Here is an 18,659-nt window from a genome sequence, read left to right on the forward strand (position 1 = left end):
CACAATAGAAAGGAGCATAATCAAAGTAAAATCAACCTAGATCATAAAAAACAACTCACCTTCAGTCACCATTCTTCTCCATTTCTCTCTTCAGCAATGGGTGCTCCCATAGTCACTGTGCTTATCTGTGCAGGGCTTTCTTCTTTGTGCATGACTTCAAGCAGCTCTGCACCTCCAGGACTGCCGGGTGGATTTTCTGCTCTAGATTCTGTCACTTCTGTTCCAGCTATTTTGTGTCTGTCAAATTGCTTCCATTTGATTTCTCCCCTTATGTCTTCTGTCCCACTTCTCCCCATCCTGTAGTTCCTGTTGGCCTCTCTTTGTTCAGTTCCTTCCTCTCCTACAGGGGTAGGTTGTGCCCTCGCTGCACCACAGCAAGATGCCGTTTCTTCAGTCACACAATCCATCTCAGTCACTGCTTCTCCTTCTTTCTTCAGTGATACTTTTGTCATTAGTTTTTCTTCTTTGGGAAATGTTTTTCTTGCTCTTCCATCTTCTTTGGCGACTCTTTCTCCTGTGATCACTCTCTGGTCTTCAAAACCTGACTCCTCTATTACATGGCCCTCTTCATGTCTTTCTTCCTCTTTCTGCACCTCACATCCAGTTAATGCTTCTTCTGCCTCCTCTTTCTCATCAGGTGCTGATTTTCCTTCCATCTCCTCACCTTGATGTGTTATTGCATTTCCCTTTACTTTCCCAATGCCTGCAGCTTCCTTTGCCATTGCCTCTTCAGAGGCTAATGCTTCTGACATTCTTTCTCCTCCCATTGTCACTTCCTCAGCCCCCAAATTTTCACTTTCCACTTCTCCTATATTTATATTGGCTTTTTCTCTTGATTCTTCATCACTAGGTACCTCTTCTTCCAATATAGATGTCATTTCAAGAGCTGCCATTGACAACATCACCTGTTTATCTGCTTCCTTTGTCACTTCCTCTTTTTCAGCCTTCCCTACTTCCTCTCTCTCAGTTGTCATTTTCTCAGCCTCCAACTCCCCTACGCATGCTTCTCCATCTACCATTTCTTCTTCAGGTTTTTGTTTTGCTCTAACTTTTTCAGATGCTTCCACTAGGCCGTCCTCACTGTTGCATGTTTCTCCTTCCTTTAAAGTTTCCCTCTCTGTTTCTCTGTCCAATGATATTTCCTCCCACTGCGGTGCTGATTTGTCTACTGTGGGGTCCTTTTCTAGATCTTTATTTTGTGTTGCTTCCTTTTCTTGAACTGGTTCCACTACATGATCTTCCCCTCCTTTTGCTGTCCTATCCATTTCAGACACTGCTTCACTCATGGGAAACTTCTCTAATCCTACTGGTTCCTCTGGTTTGGCTGCTGTTTCCAACAAGAGAACTTCTCCTGCTCCCACTGGCTCCTCTCTCATAGCTTCACCTCCCAGTAGGGTAACCTCCTTTGCCTCCAACACTAAGTCTGATCCTCCTTCCACTCTGGGAACCTGCACTGCTTCTACTAATTCATCTGCTACAAATTCTCCCTTTCCCACAACCTCCTCTCCCGTAGAAACCACTTCCTTTACAACCTCTCCTTTAGCGTCGACCTGCCTTGCAACCACCTTTACTGCAGCCTCTGCCCTTGCCACAACCTCCCCACCCTCAAAAGCCACCTCCTCCACAGTTTCTCCTTCAGATACTACCTGCCCTGAAGGAAGCATCAGAGTCTCCTTTACTTCTCCTGCCTTCTCCACAGAGTCCTCTCCCTCAAAGGCCACCTTCTCCATGGCCTCTCTTTCAGTCTCTCCCACCTGCTCTGCAGTTCCCTTTGCTAGAGACTCTGTCTTTTCTCCTTCAAAATCTGCCTTTTCTGCTACCTTCTCATCTTCAGATCCCCCCTGCCTTTCAACCGTCTCTACTGCAAATGCTGCCTTGTCCACAACCTTTTGTCCCTCAGGTTCTACATGGCTGGTAACGGCAGATGCTACCTTCTTCAGCGCCTCCTCCCCATCTGAAGCTGTCCTTGCCACATAATGTCCTCCTTCAGCTTCCACCTGCCCTGCAACCTCTCTTACTGCAGACTCTGCCTTTTCCAGAGTTGCCTCTTCCACAATCTTCTCTTCAGATTCAACCTCCTCTCCTACACACACAGTTTCCATAGCCACCTCTCCCTCAGAAGCTGGCTCCTTTCCTGAGGAGTCTCCTTCTTCCACAGTCTCCTCTGCATTAGGCACTGCCTCCCTCACAGCTTCTTTCCCTGCAAAATCTGTCATCCCCACAGACTCCACTGCTTCAAATGCCATTTCCTTCAGAGTCTCCTCAGATGCCTGCTCAGCAGCATCTTCTTCCTCAGACATTGCTTCACCCATTTTTACCACCTCCTCTACTTTCAAGGTAATTTTCCCCACCATTTCCTCTTCTTCAGACACTGCATCTTCCACTTTCTCCTCTCCCTCATTTACATCTTCTTCCTCAACTACATTTCCTTTGGATGCCTCCTCTCCATCAGATACCCATTTCTTTCCTCTCCCCATCTCTTCTGAGTCTCCTTGCATTATTCCTTCCTCTTCAGATACTGTCTCTTTTGCAGCAGGCCTGCTCTCTACTGCCCCTTCCATCAAACATGCTGCTTCTTTCTTAGACAATGTATCTTCCTCTAGAGCTCGTTCATCTCCTTCTTCATTGGTGCCAGCAGTTCTTTCCTCAGCAATAAACTCTTCCTCCTCAAGTTCTTTTTTCTCCCCCATCATCCACCCATCTTGTACCATTTGCTCTGTTGCTTTCTGTATTTCAACTGTTCTTGTTCCTTCTGCCAAGAAAGCTCCATCTGGCACTATTAAGACATAATCAAAACATTAGCTTTATTGTAATAACTGTGTTAATTTTAAGGCTGCTTTTACTAGGTGATTATTAGAGATGCTGTCTTTCCAAATCAATGAAGGGATGTTGGCACAGTGACATGAGAGATACTTGCTGTGTTGCTTCCCATGATGCACCTGCTCTTTGACTAAGTTTCGAGTGTTGTCATTCTGGCATCTGGCTCTAGTTAATTCAAACAAAATGAGGCCACATGGCAGTTCTGCAATCTGAGATACTCAGGGTGTTCAGATGAACTAGTCATAGGCTTGACACAAATCAGAAATCGATGCTAAATTACTTGTATATACAAAGGGGTGGGGGCAGGAAATCACATAGTTTGTAGAATGAATGATTTTAACATAAATTGTGATAATAGTAAAGTAGATTTGTAACCGTGTTATCCTTGTTATTGTACCCTTAAGTTTACTGAAAACTCCATTTTATGTATTCTTGCTTGACATGAAGTGCTTGCTTGACATAAGTGAATGAACCTTGTATAACCTTTTTGTGTGTGAGTGTATGTGAAAGGGTGAATGGTGAGAGAATGGCATAGAGATGGGAGAAGGAAGATGTAACTGTTTATGTAGGCAACAAGGTGCCAAATGTGTAAGTTACCAGTCAGTAAACTAATTAACGGATGGCTGAATAATCCCTTTGAGGCTTAGGGCAGAAAGAAAATAACCAGGAGAAGGAATGCAGCACATCCTGCCAGATGGGCAGCAAGGACACTTCAAGGCTGAAATACCAACTTTTATGAACAAACTGACCTCAAGCTGAGATAAGACAACGATGGAAGAGAAACAACTGTAACAACAGAAATTGGGCATGGAAAACCCAAAGTGCTGAACAAAGGATGCCAATCCCTATAAAAGAAACACTCTGAAAATGCCAGGGTGGGAGAGCCTCTATCTTGACTTCTGCTCTCTTCGGAGCACAGTGATCAGAGTCGGTTTACCCACTCCAGCTGCTATCTTCATCTTCTCTCAATAGGCTTGGGCTGGCCACGTAGGGCTTCTATTGAGCAACTGCTGCTGGTAACTATAATACCTGAATGGGACAGTTGTTTTGTGTTTGTGTATGTCTGTGTGTAATAATGTGTATAATGATTTGTGTGCATCTGTATGAGTGGTGTGTCTGAACCTCTATGTCTGATTCATGTAATCAATAAATACGCCATTTTGCTTTATCCCCCTTTATAAGGTCTTGCTCTTGATTCGATATGTATTAGATTTAAAGTAACAGTTGTGCATGTAACTTGTGGTAGTTGCTTATACACATTTAGGGCCTACTTCTACCCCCTTAGAAGTCAATAAAAAAGCTCACTGAATTTAGTGATACAAAAATCTAGCCCTGGGCAAACACAATTTGTTGTTTGTACTAATGTACCTCTGCTTAGTACACACAGTGTAACCTCCTGTCAGATCTTTTGATAATGAGAGAATAAGCAGCAGCATGTTTTCCAAATGCTATACCCTGACAGTACATAGGGAGTCTCTAGAAGGGTGAAAGGACACCCCCCTTCCCAGTACCCTGCCCAAACACCTGTCTTCATCCGACTCACTCCCTGGCTTGGTGAACTCCCTATCTTCCTTTCGTCCATATTAGCAATGACACAAGGGAAAGCATCTGTATACGTAATGCTTCCTCTGTCCCGAGGATGTTATGGAACTCACTGGGGTAAAATTTATTGCTCTAAGTAGGCTTGCTCCAGGAAAAGCTATGAGGCAGCTGGAGAGGCTGAAAGGAGGTGGGGAATGATATGGCAGTGATCGAGCAGACTGGAGAAAGGCCATGATGGGAGGAGGGTTCCACTGACCACAGGGAGATCAGGAACAGGTGGGGGAAAAGAAATAGAGATAAAGAACACAGAGGGTTGAATATGACAAATAAAAAGCAGCAACTCTCATCTAACCAAACATCATGTGACCACCACATAGTTTAAAAGTCCCAGATTATTTGTTGTTATCCAACAAAATCTCTACCTTCAACCCTCTGCTAATAACCCCCCAGCTAGATGCACTTTGCAACTGGTTTACTTAGTGTTCTTTTCCTGATTTTTAAATATCCCTTGGATCTTCGGTTTTAAGCAGTGTTTAAAAATGCACTTGTCTCTCGATTGGTAATCAATAACTCATAACTTTTGGAAAAGGAGGTCAAAAAGCCAAAAGCCTCACACCCAAACCTGTTCCCTCTGCCCACTTCCCAAATGTGGGAAGTTCAATTGCAGGTCAAAACTCAGCAGCATTTCTAATTAGTCTTAGAATGTCTATGAGAAGTGTCAGCACAATGTATGTAAAACCTCCCCACTTAATATCCTACTCTGTGTCAGGCTGGGAAGCCAAAGGACGCACACGTGTGCTACAAACACGCGTGAGCCCTCGGCATCCCCCTGACCCCACAGAGGAGCAGAGAGACTGAGCCAGCAGCACTGGCAAGGTAAGCCGGGCCAGGTAGAGGGAAAGAGGGAGGGGGAACTGGGGCAGCTGTAGGGCATTGGGAAGGGGTTTTTTCCTCCTCCCATCTCTATTTAACCACGCCAGGTGGGAGCCATGCTCCCAAGCTGGGCAAACAGGCCGGCAAACAAGCACTCTCATCAAAGAGTGCACCAGAGTTTGTGCAGGAGTTCAGATAGGGAAGAGAGCAGCAGGGGCCAGAGATTCCACGCATCAAACTCAGAGGCTTCAGCCAGACTCTACAAAGCCCTCAAGTGAGTGTACATAAGAGAAACTTTAACGAGGGCGGTAACTCGGAGCATAGCCAGGGACCCTGCCCCAATGCTGCCTCCTGCCCGGAGCTCCACTGAGGCCTCCACCCAGATGAAGCCCTTGGGTGGGTTGGTGGCAACTGGGCCCCCTGCCTGAAGAGGTGCCTGGTGGGTCCACATGTGCCCAAATTGAGGCCCCGGTGGGGCAGGTGAGGGAACTCCAAGCAGAGGTGAGCAGGCTGTGGGGGATCTGGGTGACTGAGGAGGAGATTGGTGGGTAGTTCCATTCTCTGCAGATCCACACACTTGGAGGGAAGGCATCACAGGAGAGAGCTGATGAGGACGGATGGCAGACAGTCACCTCAAGGACTAGATGTTGTAAAGCCAGAGTGACTCCTTCAGTTCAGCTGGAAAACAGATTTGAGGCCCTAAAATCACTGCCAGAGAGCATGGTAGTAGAGGCCGCACCTACAGATACCACCAAGCCAACTGAGAACCACGCAGCTGGAGGAGGAGGCATTGGGTCATCATAGTAGATGACTCCCTCCTGCAAGGAACGGAGGGAGCCATCTGCCACCCAGATCCCACAGTACGGGAGGTATGCTGCCTGCCCAGAGCCCAGATTTGTGTCATCACAACGAGGATTCCAGACCTGATCAGGCTCTCTAACTACTATCCCATGGTCCTCATCCATGTGGGAACAAATGACACAGCCAGGCAGGGTCATGCGTGACTACATGGAGCTGGGAACCAGGCTCAAAGGTTCAGGAGCACAGGTGGTCTTCTCATCCATTCTACCAGTCAGAGGTCAGGGACAGCACCACAGCAACTGCACTACAGAAGTCAACTCGCAGCTTCGGAGCTGGTGTCACTACACGGGATTTGGGTTCCTTGATCACGACCTGCACTTCCAGGATACAGCCTTGTTCGGGTGAGACGGACTACATCTCTCTCCAAGAGGTAAGAGTCTCTTCTCTTGCAGGTTGGCTATGAGGATGATGATGACAGGGAAAGGCCAGGTACGACAAACCACGAGCCATGTGCTGGAGCAGTCCAGGTAAGTAACAAGGGCCCCGCTAGCCAACAGAATGGGAGGTTAGCAGAGGCACCTATCGGGGGGTTTAGATGCCTCTATACCAATGCTAGGAGCATGGGGAACAAGCAAGAGGAACTTGCACTCCTCCTTGCAAATAAAGAATTCGACCTGGTTGGTCTAACAGAAACCTGGTGGGATCCTACCCATGACTGGGCAGTGGGCAATAAGGTCTACAGGCTGTACAGAGTGGGGAAAAAAGGCGGGGGGCAGACAAGTTGCTGTCTATGTTAAGGAACAATATACATCTTCCATAGTCAAACTGGGACAAGAAGGGCAAATTGAGGTATTATGGGTCAGATTACAGGGGGGTCGGGGAGAAAGAAACCTAGTAGAGTAGGGGTCTATTACAGACCCCCACACCTGGGGGACGAGTTAGACCTAGAATTCTTGAGGCAGCTCTCACAGGCAGCGCGCTCAAAGGACCTGGTTGTCATGGGGGACTTAAACTTCCCAGACATCTGCTGGGTGAAGCAGGCAGCCAGGTCTGCCCGTTCACGTAAGTTTTTAACCTCCTTACAGGACTTTCATCTATCGCAGGGGGTATACATCCCCACCAGGGGTAATGCCTTGCTAGAGTTGGTATTGGCCACAGGGGATGACTTGGTGGGGGATATGCAGGTACAAGGTAACCTAGGGGATAGTGACCACCTATTGACAGAGTTCACTATCTGGCGAGAGGTGGGGAAGATAACTAGTAGGGCAGAAGTGCTGGACTTCAGGAAGGCCAACTTTGGTAAACTCAGGAAATTAGTTAGGGAAGGACTAACTGGTAATAGCCTCGCAGAGATGGGAGTCCAGGAAGTGTGGGCGTTTCTCAAAGGACTAATCGTGCAGGCACAAAAAAAGACTATCCCAGTCCACGTAAAGTGGGGCAAAAAGGCAAAGAAACCCTCTTGGCTGAGCAGGGAAATCCAGGAGAGCCTGATGAGGAATAAAGAGGCCTATAGGCTGTGGAAGCAGGGGGCAGTCACCAAGGAGGAGTTCACCTGCTTGGCTCGAGCCTGCAGGGAAGCAGTGAGGACATCTCCAAAGTGGAGATGGAACTTAGGCTGGCGACAAAAGTCAAGGATAACGAAAAGGCATTTTTAAATACATAGGCAGCAGAAAGAAAGTGCAGGATAACTTAGGACCACTTCAGGATGAACAAGGACAACTGGTAACAGATAGGATGGCTAAAGCAGAGATTCTAAATAAATTCTTTGCATCAGTGTTCCTGGACACAAATACAAATATGCATCCCATTAGGACTTTAGACAAGCCCAGGATAGATACCAACCCACCAGCGGTGCATGCAGACCTAGTAAGGGGGCATCTGGAGGGGCTGAATGTATTTAAGTCAACAGGCCCTGATGATCTTCACCCTAGGGTACTTAGGGAATTAGCTGGAGTCATAGTGGACCCGCTGGCACAACTGTTTGAGCACTCATGGCGCTCAGAACAAGTTCCAAAGGATTGGAAAAGGGCCAATGTGGTCCCTATTTTCAAGAAGGGGAGGAAGGAGGAACCAGGTAACTATAGGCCGGTTAGCCTCACCTCTATTCTTGGCAAGACCTTTGAGAAAATAGTTAAAGATCACATTTGTGGGGGACCAGTGGGTAAAGTAATGCTAAGGGGCAATCAGCATGGGTTCATAGCAGGCAGATCCTGCCTGACCAACCTAGTTTCATTTTATGACCAGGTCACAAAATGCTTGGATGAGGAAACAGAGGTAGATGTTGTTTACCTGGACTTTAAAAAGGCCTTTGACACAGTGTCACACCCAATTCTTATAAATAAACTAAAAAACTGCAATGTAGGTTATTACACAGTCTCGTGGATGGGAAATTGGTTTATGGGATGCACCCAGAGAGTGGTAGTGGATGGGTCAGTTTCTGATGGGAGAAATGTAGGCCGCGGAGTCCCCCAAGGCTCTGTCCTGGGACCGGTACTATTCAATATTTTCATTAGTGACTTGGATGAGGGAGTAGTAAGCACCCTGTCCAAGTTTGCTGACGACACAAAACTATGGGGGAAGGTAAACACACTAGAGGGCAGGGAGCAAATCCAAGTGGATTTGGCCAGGCTGGGGAGATTGGTAGAACAGAATAGGATGCAGTTTAACAAGGATAAGTCTCATGTGTTGCACCTGGGGAGGAAGAATCATCAATGCTCCTACAGTCTGGGAAGGACCATTCTAAGCAGCACAGCTGTGGAAAGGGACCTTGGAGTCATAATACACTCCCAAATAAACACGAGTCACCAATGTGATGCAGTAATAAGTAAAGCAAACCGCGCTCTTTCTTGCTTAAGTAGGTGCATCACAAACAGGTCTAGGGAGGTGATACTTCCCCTCTATGCGGCATTGGTCAGGCCACAGCTGACTGCATTCAGTTTTGGTCGCCGCACTTCAGGAGGGATGTGGATAACCTGGAAAGGGTTCAGAGGAGGGCCACCCGTCTGGTTAAAGGCCTACAGAAAAAACCCTATGTGGACCGACTGGAAAACCTGAACCTCTTTAGCCTCCACAAGAGGAGGCTGAGAGGTGATCTTGTGGCAACCTACAAACTCATCTGGGGGGGTCAGCAGGAAGTGGGAAATATGATGTTTACCAGGGCAACAGTTGGGGTAACTAGAAACAATGGATACAAGTTAAAAGAGAGCAAATTCAGGCTGGACATCAGGAAAAAGTTCTTGACAGTGAGGGTCGCCAAAATATGGAATAGGCTTCCAAGGGAGGTGGTGTTGTCCCCTTCCTTGGAAATACTCAAAAGGAGATGGGACAGACACCTGGCTGGGGTCATCTGACCCCAACACTCTTTCCTGTCCAGGGCAGGGGGTCAGACTTGATGATCTAAGAGGTCCCTTCCGACCCTAATAACTATAACTATGAAACTATATGCTGCAATAATATAGTAGTATCTTTCCTAGTGTACTGCATGGTTGCTAGCAAGGAACAAAGCATTCTGGGTTGAATTTTTGTAGATGCATTTACTTCTGTGTATTGTAATCAGCATTCTCTACTTCATCTAAGGACATGCTTCCCTAATCTCCAAATTCAGTATTTTGTTCTTCATATGTAACTGATCCATGGTACCGAAATAGCTAAGCCTAGCATCTTCGATACATAAAAATTAAACTATATGGAGTCATTGAAAAATAGCATTTAAAAACAGTCAACTAGTTATGTCATTGCAATGCATTGGAGGTCTTTTCCCATAAATTAGTTTGTATTCTGAATGCATCTAATTGAAAACAGTAACTTCTCTTACCTATCTGAGCAAGCCAGATTTATGGCCCCTGCAATCCACACGTTTGTGTGTGCATATACACGAGTTAATCAACTCAATGCTTATTACAAAACAGACTACAAGGTATACTGTAGGCAGAGCCAGGTACACAAAACACTCCAGTTTGGGTTTTGTTCCAGTCCAGTCATTAGTTTCACAGCAAGTGTTTCATACAAAAACCTGGCTTCTTTGTAGACCTGTTTTTGTTTGCTTGTTTTGACTTCTTTTCAAGACTATAATACTTCCCCTGAAAGAGGAAACCCTGAGTATCCAATTCTGAACTCAAGCTGGTTTACATCAGTGTCAGTCCATTGCTTTCAAAGGAATTATTCCTAATGGAAGTGATGACTGAGTATGCCCAGGGTGTGTTCTATTTTCTGGTTGAGACTGCAAGAAACAGCTGGAGTGTATCTTAATGCAGCAGTTTTGCCTTTTTTAAGCCACTTTGATTCTCTGTGGCAAGGTAGCAAAACAGCAACTAATACTATACTGAGTAAGGTACTGCACAAAATCCAGGTATGAACATATGCTCTTACAATAGACTCGTGTTACAAAGTTTTTGTTCTTTAATTGGAGATAATAGGGATTGACCTTTAACTTCTGTGAAAAAGAAAAGCTCCCTGCAATTTTGCCTGCTATATCACCATCATTAATGATTTTTTAAAAAATATAAAAATCAGGCTCTATATTTATAGGTCAATTAAAAATATATATACTGAGATCCACAAAAAAGAGCAGCTTTGGTCCACATGCCTTTAAAATTTAACAGCCTGAAGCAAAAATTGTAGGAGCAGGAGTGCTGATGGTATCCATCTGTGCCATTATATATGAAATTCACAGAACAATGCAATCAAACCTGACAAATCCTGGAAACTGAGAGCTATATCTACAGGGAACAAAACAATAACAACAACAACAACAAGCTTTTGTAATTCAGCAAGAAGAAGAACAAGAGAAAAAAAGAGGTAAAAACAAAGATATGAAGCATTTACTTTATCACAAAATTGTCTAACATTTATTTGGGTGCTAAAATTGGCAAACGTGAAAAATAAGTCACCTAAGCCTATGTGCCCCCCCGCCCATAAAAAGACCTATCCTGTTAATGCCCAAGAACAATGTTCTGTGCCATGAAGCTAGCCAGATGTGTAGGCCAAGATTTTCAATAGTGATTGTGGGACCTCAGTATCTGAAAGCAAAATCTGAGTCACCTGAAAATCAGGCTTTCTTAGGTTGTCTGAGTCTTGGCACTAATGGCAGCCAAAAATTGCCTATTGTTTCTGAACATCTGGGTCTAGTCCAATAAACACATTAATTAAATTAAATGAAGTAATGGTGAAATGAAATTAAATGAAAAATATGAACTATATTCAGCTAGCCCCTATCATAAATATTCATTCCACTGCATTGAAGTACTCTCCTACCATAATTTCCTAGGACATTGCAACATAACTACTATATTCTCTATTTCTTTCTTTGGGAGCAGAGGATTCCAGCTGTTGTCCCAGTTATGTTGGCAATTATATTCTGTGATATTAAGGTATTGTAGGGTATAGTAAAGCAAGACATTAAATCAAACTTAATGTATAGCCTTGCTTTTTCCCCATTCTGTAAATTTCAAACTCATCATATCACTGTTTTGGAAAAGAACATTTATGTTCCATAGAGTTCATTGCTACAGTCCAATAATGGACTGACTCTAGGGCACTCTCCTATTGCACAGACTTGAGTTACAATGCTAAAACTCAAGATTAAGATTAAAGATAATCTAAAAGTGCAGAAAATCAAAATGAGAAACTTTTGGAATAGTCCAACCCAAGAAAAGATTTACATTGCTTTGCTAAGTCACTGCCCAAATGCCAATCATCAGGAAGGAAACAAGTTTGAGGTACAAACTCAGGACCTGGCTACTTTGCTGAGGCTCAGAACACTAGCCCTCTCCATTGCATTAGCAATGATGTTAGCCTCTAGCTTTTATTTCTTTGAGAAGTGGCATTTATGAGTAGAATCATCTTGGCTATGGTTGGATTTCATTTCATAACCAGATGTCATCATGAATGCTAATCTAACAGGGTTAGAAGCAAAGTTAAATTTACCAGATTTCTATTACAAGATTCTTCCTCCACTAGCACCCAATCTTCATAGCTTGGACTCTTTCAAAATCACTGTAAACCCCAACTGGAAATAGTTTTACCTATAACTTCAGAATCAGATTAAGCAGTGCCATGATTTTAGGCAATAAAAGGTACAGTAAGGCAAGGGAAGGAGGAGAGTATAGTTTGTAGAGGAAGGTTAAAGGAGGAAACATCTACAAATGGCTTTTAAATGAGTGAAATTTAATCCCCTTACTGATAGTATTAGTTGACCTCACCTTCATTTATGTCATGAGCTTCACTTGTTAAGGTCTCTTCTTCCTCATCTGTACTGGAATCACTGAGTTCAGGTTCAGAATTCAAGTGATAATCATTTTCAATTGCTTCTGCTATTTTCTCTTGGACAGACTTGCAATCTTCAAAAAATATCACAGAATTACAAAACAGAGAGCAAGTAGGGAAAATCATCAAAAAGCATAAAGGGGAAAGAAATTGTGCAATTATCTCAAACAAAATTAACAAGATCTACAATACTAGTGCAGGGTTAATTAAAATCCAGTAAACCATCACCAGGGATAATGCTTTGAATTATATTAAAATCAAAAGACAACTATATATATATAAAATACAAGAGACTCTACAAACATGCAGGCAGAAATCAGGCACAAACTATCACAAAGCAGCAAGACTACTTTTATCAAGATGTTTGCAAGCACAAGCAACAATATTTGATAAACGGAAAAACCTTTATTTTTCTGCTTTATACCATAATTGTACGTGCTAAATCTTCATATGCACTTCTGATGGTTCTTCCAATTCCCTGTATGAGAATTATTTCAAGTCTGATGTTTGTATTCATGCATGAAATTTCTGAATGTAAATACCCGTGCATGAGCACCAAAATATATACTATTCCTAAATGCAACTATATACGTAGATACAAGGCTAGTGTTTTCTTCTATAATCGAGACATACCTGTGCAACTGCAGCAGCATAGTTAAAGCTGTGCTATGATTTCCAGAATTGTTTACATATGTGGGCTGGGTAATTTCACAATCATATTCTGTGTTTGTAGAAATAAACCAGCTTTTTATTGAAAAAAGTATTTACATAAATGCTGCAAATAAGTTGCTTACACATAAAGACAGACTGCCTGCCTGGTGTCTTCTCCAAAACTCTTTTGTGTTGCAATCCCTGCTCCTTCTTCCAAGTTCCAACCAGTTTACTAGATCTTTCACCAATGTTTTGTTGTGCCTTTTGTGCAAGTACTTTTGAGTTGCTGGGGGGCAGAAGTTGATAGTACTATATGTAACCAACCCTAGAGGCATGCCCCCTTACTGTTCGCATCATAATTCTCTGAACTAATATACAGCTCTTCTTGTGTTAGCAGGGGACTTGATTCCACCCTTCTGTTGTCTGTAGTCTGTTGGTAGAGACCTGTTGGGCCCCTGCATTGCTCACATACCTAATTTCTTCTGACTCTCCTTTATCAAGGCAGCTGATGCTTGAAGCTCTTTCCATCTTCCTGGTGCTTGCCCTGTCTCTCTGGGTTTGCTGAATGCTTGCTGCTACTCTACATTTGGTTCTGGTTTCATTTCTACCAATGTTATGAGTCAACAGCCATTTTAAATTACTTGTGTCCTGCTGCAGCCTGAACCAGCTGCTTTTTACCCTTGTGTTACACAAAGCTATTTGGCATTTGGGTACTGACCTGCTTTTCAATATTATGTGGCCTCTTTTTGGCTTCTTTAATGGTAGAGGGCTGCTCAACTTACTTGGAGTCCTCCAAGCTGTTCTCTGTACCATCACTCGTTCCTCCACTAGGCTGCAGTAGACTTGCTCTACTGACCCATTACTCAGTAAGATGGACTACAATCTAGACACAGGGGGAGTGTCTAGATGAGCATGTACATGCATTGCCCTAGGGACAAATAACAGCGGCACATATTAGTGCACATATTAGTCCCTGGGGAACACCCCTGCATGTGTGCTCTGGCACGGGGCAAGTTGTCCCGGGTGGGGTAGGGGAGGCTGGGACCAGCACCTGGACTTACTCCTTACCTAGGGCCCTGGGGGAACTGCAGCAGCATCGATCCATGCACATGGGGGGAAAGAGGGAGGGGAGGCTGGGGTCAATACCTGGTTTGATCCATTATTCTGTGTATTGGACTACAATCCAGACAAGTGAGCATGTGTGTTTCCCTGAGGACAAACAGCAGTGGCACATATTTGTGCTGCTGCTATTTCTCCCCCAGGGAATGCACATTCCTGCCTGTGCAGATGTGCCCAGGGAGGCTGTACTGTGATGATGCAGTAGTAGGTGGAAATGCCTTCCCATCTGTTTTGTGTTTGTTGTAGCTGTCTTTGCTACCAGCTCTGCTTTCTTATTGCTCTTAGGTAGCAAAAGAAAGACATCTTGAGCCACATTCTGTTCCACCTATTGGACACTTGAGCAGTTATGCACCTAAGTATGATTCTTTTCCACCCTGACCAAGTCCCTGAAACAGAGTTCATGCAAAAAGTGAATGGGTCCTCCTCCTCCTCACTTTTTTTTGTGACTCAGGTTCTAGATAATGGTGTGTTCTAAAAGTATATGAATTAATGGATGGAATAGAATTGCACTTAGTTGCCTAAGTCCACATAGATACCCAAGTAGAATAAAATATGGTCCCTTGTGGTCAAATTCATGTGGCACTGCCTCACTTGAACTCTGCTGCAATCCACTGAGATACGTTGTCCTGTTGCTTGAAGTGGACAAGTCTGTTCTGATCCTTTGGCAGGGACAGGATGAGACTTCATGATGCTGCAGAATCTCCTTCCGTGGTCGATCACTATACTTTTCACATACATCATATTGTATTTTCTCAATGCCCAATGCTACCTGACAAAAGCTGTGGCAAGGTTGTCAGGAAGCTGATTGCTCACTTTGCACAGCATACCAGGACACTTTCTTGATATCAGAAGCAGCACCGACTTTTGCCCTGCATAAATCAGGTAGCATACCCTCAGCCATTAGTAAATGGGTAGTTATTATTTTTCAATATTCTGTTCAGCATCTTCAGTCAGTGCAGATTTACTGGAGGTTTCCTTTCCACTCCTATACTGCTGATCCACTCTATGGTAGTTTCAATGAATGTAACTATGCCTCTTCTTTACAGGCTTGTGCTTGCCAGTTCTTTGTTCAGTGGCTCTGTCAGGGCTATGGTACCTTCTATTTCAGGAGACCCTATTCACTGTACACGGTCCGTTTCCAACTTCATTTTGCCCTCCGGACATAGAGCTCCTCAAAATATGGCCTGATATTCTGTGAGCAGGCTGAGTTTGTTCTCTCTTTTCTCTCCCACTGAGGTCTTTCTGTTGTTGTACTGAGATCAAATCCACTGTCTGCACTGCCCTGGCTAGTCCTCTACTGGGTATGAGTCTGAATCTAACTTACAAACTGCAGGTGATACAGACACGTTCTAAATTCATATACTTGAATTGTCCATTTATACAAATGAAACTGCAATACATGTTACATTTTAATTTTAAGGGAAATGTGCTGTCATCATTGCATTTCTATCAACTGTACCCCATTTCAAATACAAAACATGGAAATTTTCTGCTATCAGATAATGGTATTGCATTATACAAAATATATATATAAACAGTGTACATAAGAAGCAAGATCACTTGGCATGTATGTGAATAAGTATATAGAAATTCTTCCTTCCAACAAGCTACGTAGACTACTGGGTAGTAATGCATCTGAGACTGGAAAATAAACCACCAAATTGTTGAACCTTCTAACTGTGTGTATAATAGAAGAGGCTTAAGCCATCTTCTAATAGAGAACCAAGCTTGGCAATAAAGGGTCTAGAAAAAGGAAGATAATTATGTCCCATTGACTTTAAGTGGAGTTAAGGGACCAAATTACCATTCGATTTCCAGCCTTCTAATTCTTTTCATCATTCTTGCACTGTTCTCTCCCATGTCCTCTCATTCCACTTCCTTTATTCTCTCCTTCCCTCTCTCACCTTTTCCACCAGACAGTTCTCTACTATTGTCTCTTCTCTCCACAATTTCACTTCCTTTTCTCCTTTATATTTTCCTTTCTACTCCATTAATTTACAACATCATCCACCCAACATATACTTCTAAGTGTCACTGTTTCTTTCTAGTCCCTTCTCCATCCCCACTAGGCCTGGGCCCAAGCTCTCTTACCCAGCTCATAGGAGCAATGGGTTAAAATTGAAGGAGCCATGTCATCTAAAAACCAGAGGAAGTTTCCTAAGAATGATAGCTTTTAGACTATAGCACAATTTCCTGAAGAAAATGGACAATTCACTTGGGGATTTTACAGTTTTACCTGGACAAGACACTAGAAACCAAACTGCAGAGAGCAGTCCCCTGTGTACACTTGCTATTGCTCTTCTCTCTAGTACTGTAGTAAAATAGTCATTTTTTTCCTTAGTCCTTTACATTCTATTCACCTCTTCCCCATGCCTCTTCCTTCCCACTGAATTAGCCTTTCTTCCCCTCTTTGTTGTTCCTTTTCCACAGGCCTCATCTCCCACTAACCACAGAATCACACGGAAGTCGGGCTAAAGAAACTTCCAGAATTCATTTATTCCAACTCCTTGCCTGAGGCAGGATTATCGCTATCCAAACTATCCTATACAAATCCATTGCCTGATCTTCTGAGGTCCCTTCCAGCCCTACAGTCTATGAATCTATCCGCAAGACTATAAAGCCAGTCCTGAGAAAACCACAACACTGTAATCCACTACAGGTAAAGCAAGGGGACCACTGCAGCCAATGCCTGCTGCCGCCAAGTTGTTTAAACATTGAGAGATCCAAGGAAGAGGGGCATGGCTCCCCCTTCTCCACTGCAGAGGAAGACAAAAACCCTCACAGTTCATAGCACTTTACTTAAGGTGGACGAGGTTGTTATCTCCATGTGAAGTCACTCCACTTCTCTGCATTTAATTGGAAACTACAGACCCCTTTTACCATTTCAAAGTAGGATCTAGGTCTTCATGACTGTCTTTGCACAACAGGATCCAAATCCTGATGGGGGGTAAGAGTGGGGGTCTTTTGAGCACTACTGCAATAGCTATTTGAAGAACAATGACGGTGCTGGTTCCACTCTGCAGAAGAGGAGAGGCTTTCAACCCTCAGGAGAGTCCTTTGCTGTATCAAGATAAAGGCAGCAGTTTCTTTAGGCTCATTGAAACCCCTGGAGTTTTGTTAAGTGTGGTGCATAAATTATTACTTTGACCTGATCTTAGTCCTACAGTTTGATGAGCTGGCAGTTCCTATTCTTCGCAGTCTATTGTCTGTGTAACATCTAAGCAGGGGAGAATTGACAGTCAATCAACACTGAGGCCAGAGGAGGATGACAAATCCTGCTCAGATAACTCTCTCTCAAGTTGAGAGAGAATGTCACAAGGAGCACAAGACCAGAGGATGCACAGCAGGATCCATCCTCAGGTGTTCACATTGCTTCTTCAGGTCCCAGCATACCCATTCATAGAGGCTTGCCCAGCCTCCCGAAACAGCACAATAGAGCCAAGTGATATTTTCTTCTTTTGGTCTCCTTTGCATGTAAAGCGATTCTGCTTAACTTTGTTTTGGGATTTGGGACCAGTCTGGTTAGCGGTGTCAAGAACTGCATGTGTTGCCAGCCATCAGGGCAGGGCAGAAACACCAGATAACAGAGAAGGACAGTGGTGACTAGTCTCCAAGGAGAGTTTAACAGAAACAGAATGAAGCTTAAGTACAGAAGAGAGCTCATTCTGCAGCCCTTGGAAGGTGCTGAGCTCCTTCCCACTGGTTGCTCTGGAAATGGATGTCCCTCAGCACGTTGAAGGGCTGGCTATAGTTGGGAATGTGCAGCATTTTCCTAGAGTCGCAAACTGGCCAACAGGATCATGCCTGAATGAATGAAGCATGTACTGTTCCTCAAAACCTTTCCATCCAAAGGATGGAATAAAACTAAGGGGCCCTTATCCTTAATCTTTGGTTTCTCTGGACATAGTTCGTGGACAAATTCTTGATGATCACCAAAAATTTACCTTGACAATCCTGTGCTGACAGGTAGACAGACTGCACTGTGATCTACAAAGCTTTTCCTATCTTTAGCTTCCATGATTAAATGAGTATTTTGTCCTCCTAGTTCTTGCTTTGCCCTCATTTTCGAAGCAGTGAAGTACTGTAAGATTAGGTCTGGAAGCATGTAGTCTGTTATCTGCACTGCACTTACCCCACCTGTCACTTCCCCATCCAGACAACTGCACTAGTTCTTTTTTGAAGAAAGCTCACCCCACATTCTATGTTTGTTCAGTACTTTAGTTGCTAACTGACTAATTACAGCACAAATGCATTTGTGTTAATGAAGAACAGTAATATTGTTTTGTGGTAACTTGGGGGCAAGTCACTAGCTCAGCACTTACTTTTTTCGTCCATTTTGTAGGGCAGCTTTAAATCCTACCCGTGTGGCTAGAAACAGCTTCCTTCTTTAACACGACTTACTTCTTTCATTTAACAGCGCACAGGTGAAGTTACTTAAACTGAGATTTCCCTCAGGCAAGTGAAAGGAAAGTTTCAAGAAATAACACACCTATAAGCACTTCAGTATAATGATCCAATCCTATATTGCTTTCTTTTCTTCAATTCTGAATATCTAACAAAGCAAAACCGATGCACAGTGCCACCAAAAG

At 43.8% G+C, this 18,659-nt stretch overlaps 1 protein-coding gene across 3 annotated transcripts in view; it reads right to left on the reverse strand.

Moving 5' to 3' along the window:
- ERICH3 (glutamate rich 3) overlaps positions 1–18,659 on the reverse strand; it is a 79,520-nt gene that overhangs the window by 4,895 nt on the left and 55,966 nt on the right. For all 3 annotated transcript variants that reach the window (XM_019489186.2, XM_059727945.1, XM_019489187.2), the window contains 2 exons: positions 12,237–12,374; positions 60–2,776 (listed from right to left, as the gene is read on the reverse strand). In XM_019489186.2, coding sequence (XP_019344731.2) covers positions 66–2,776; positions 12,237–12,374 — 2,849 coding nt within the window. In that variant the 3' untranslated portion in view covers positions 60–65. The remainder of the gene's footprint in view (positions 1–59; positions 2,777–12,236; positions 12,375–18,659) is intronic.

The sequence above is a fragment of the Alligator mississippiensis genome, chromosome 5 (assembly GCF_030867095.1).
Source record: "Alligator mississippiensis isolate rAllMis1 chromosome 5, rAllMis1, whole genome shotgun sequence".
Lineage (NCBI taxonomy): Eukaryota > Metazoa > Chordata > Crocodylia > Alligatoridae > Alligator > Alligator mississippiensis.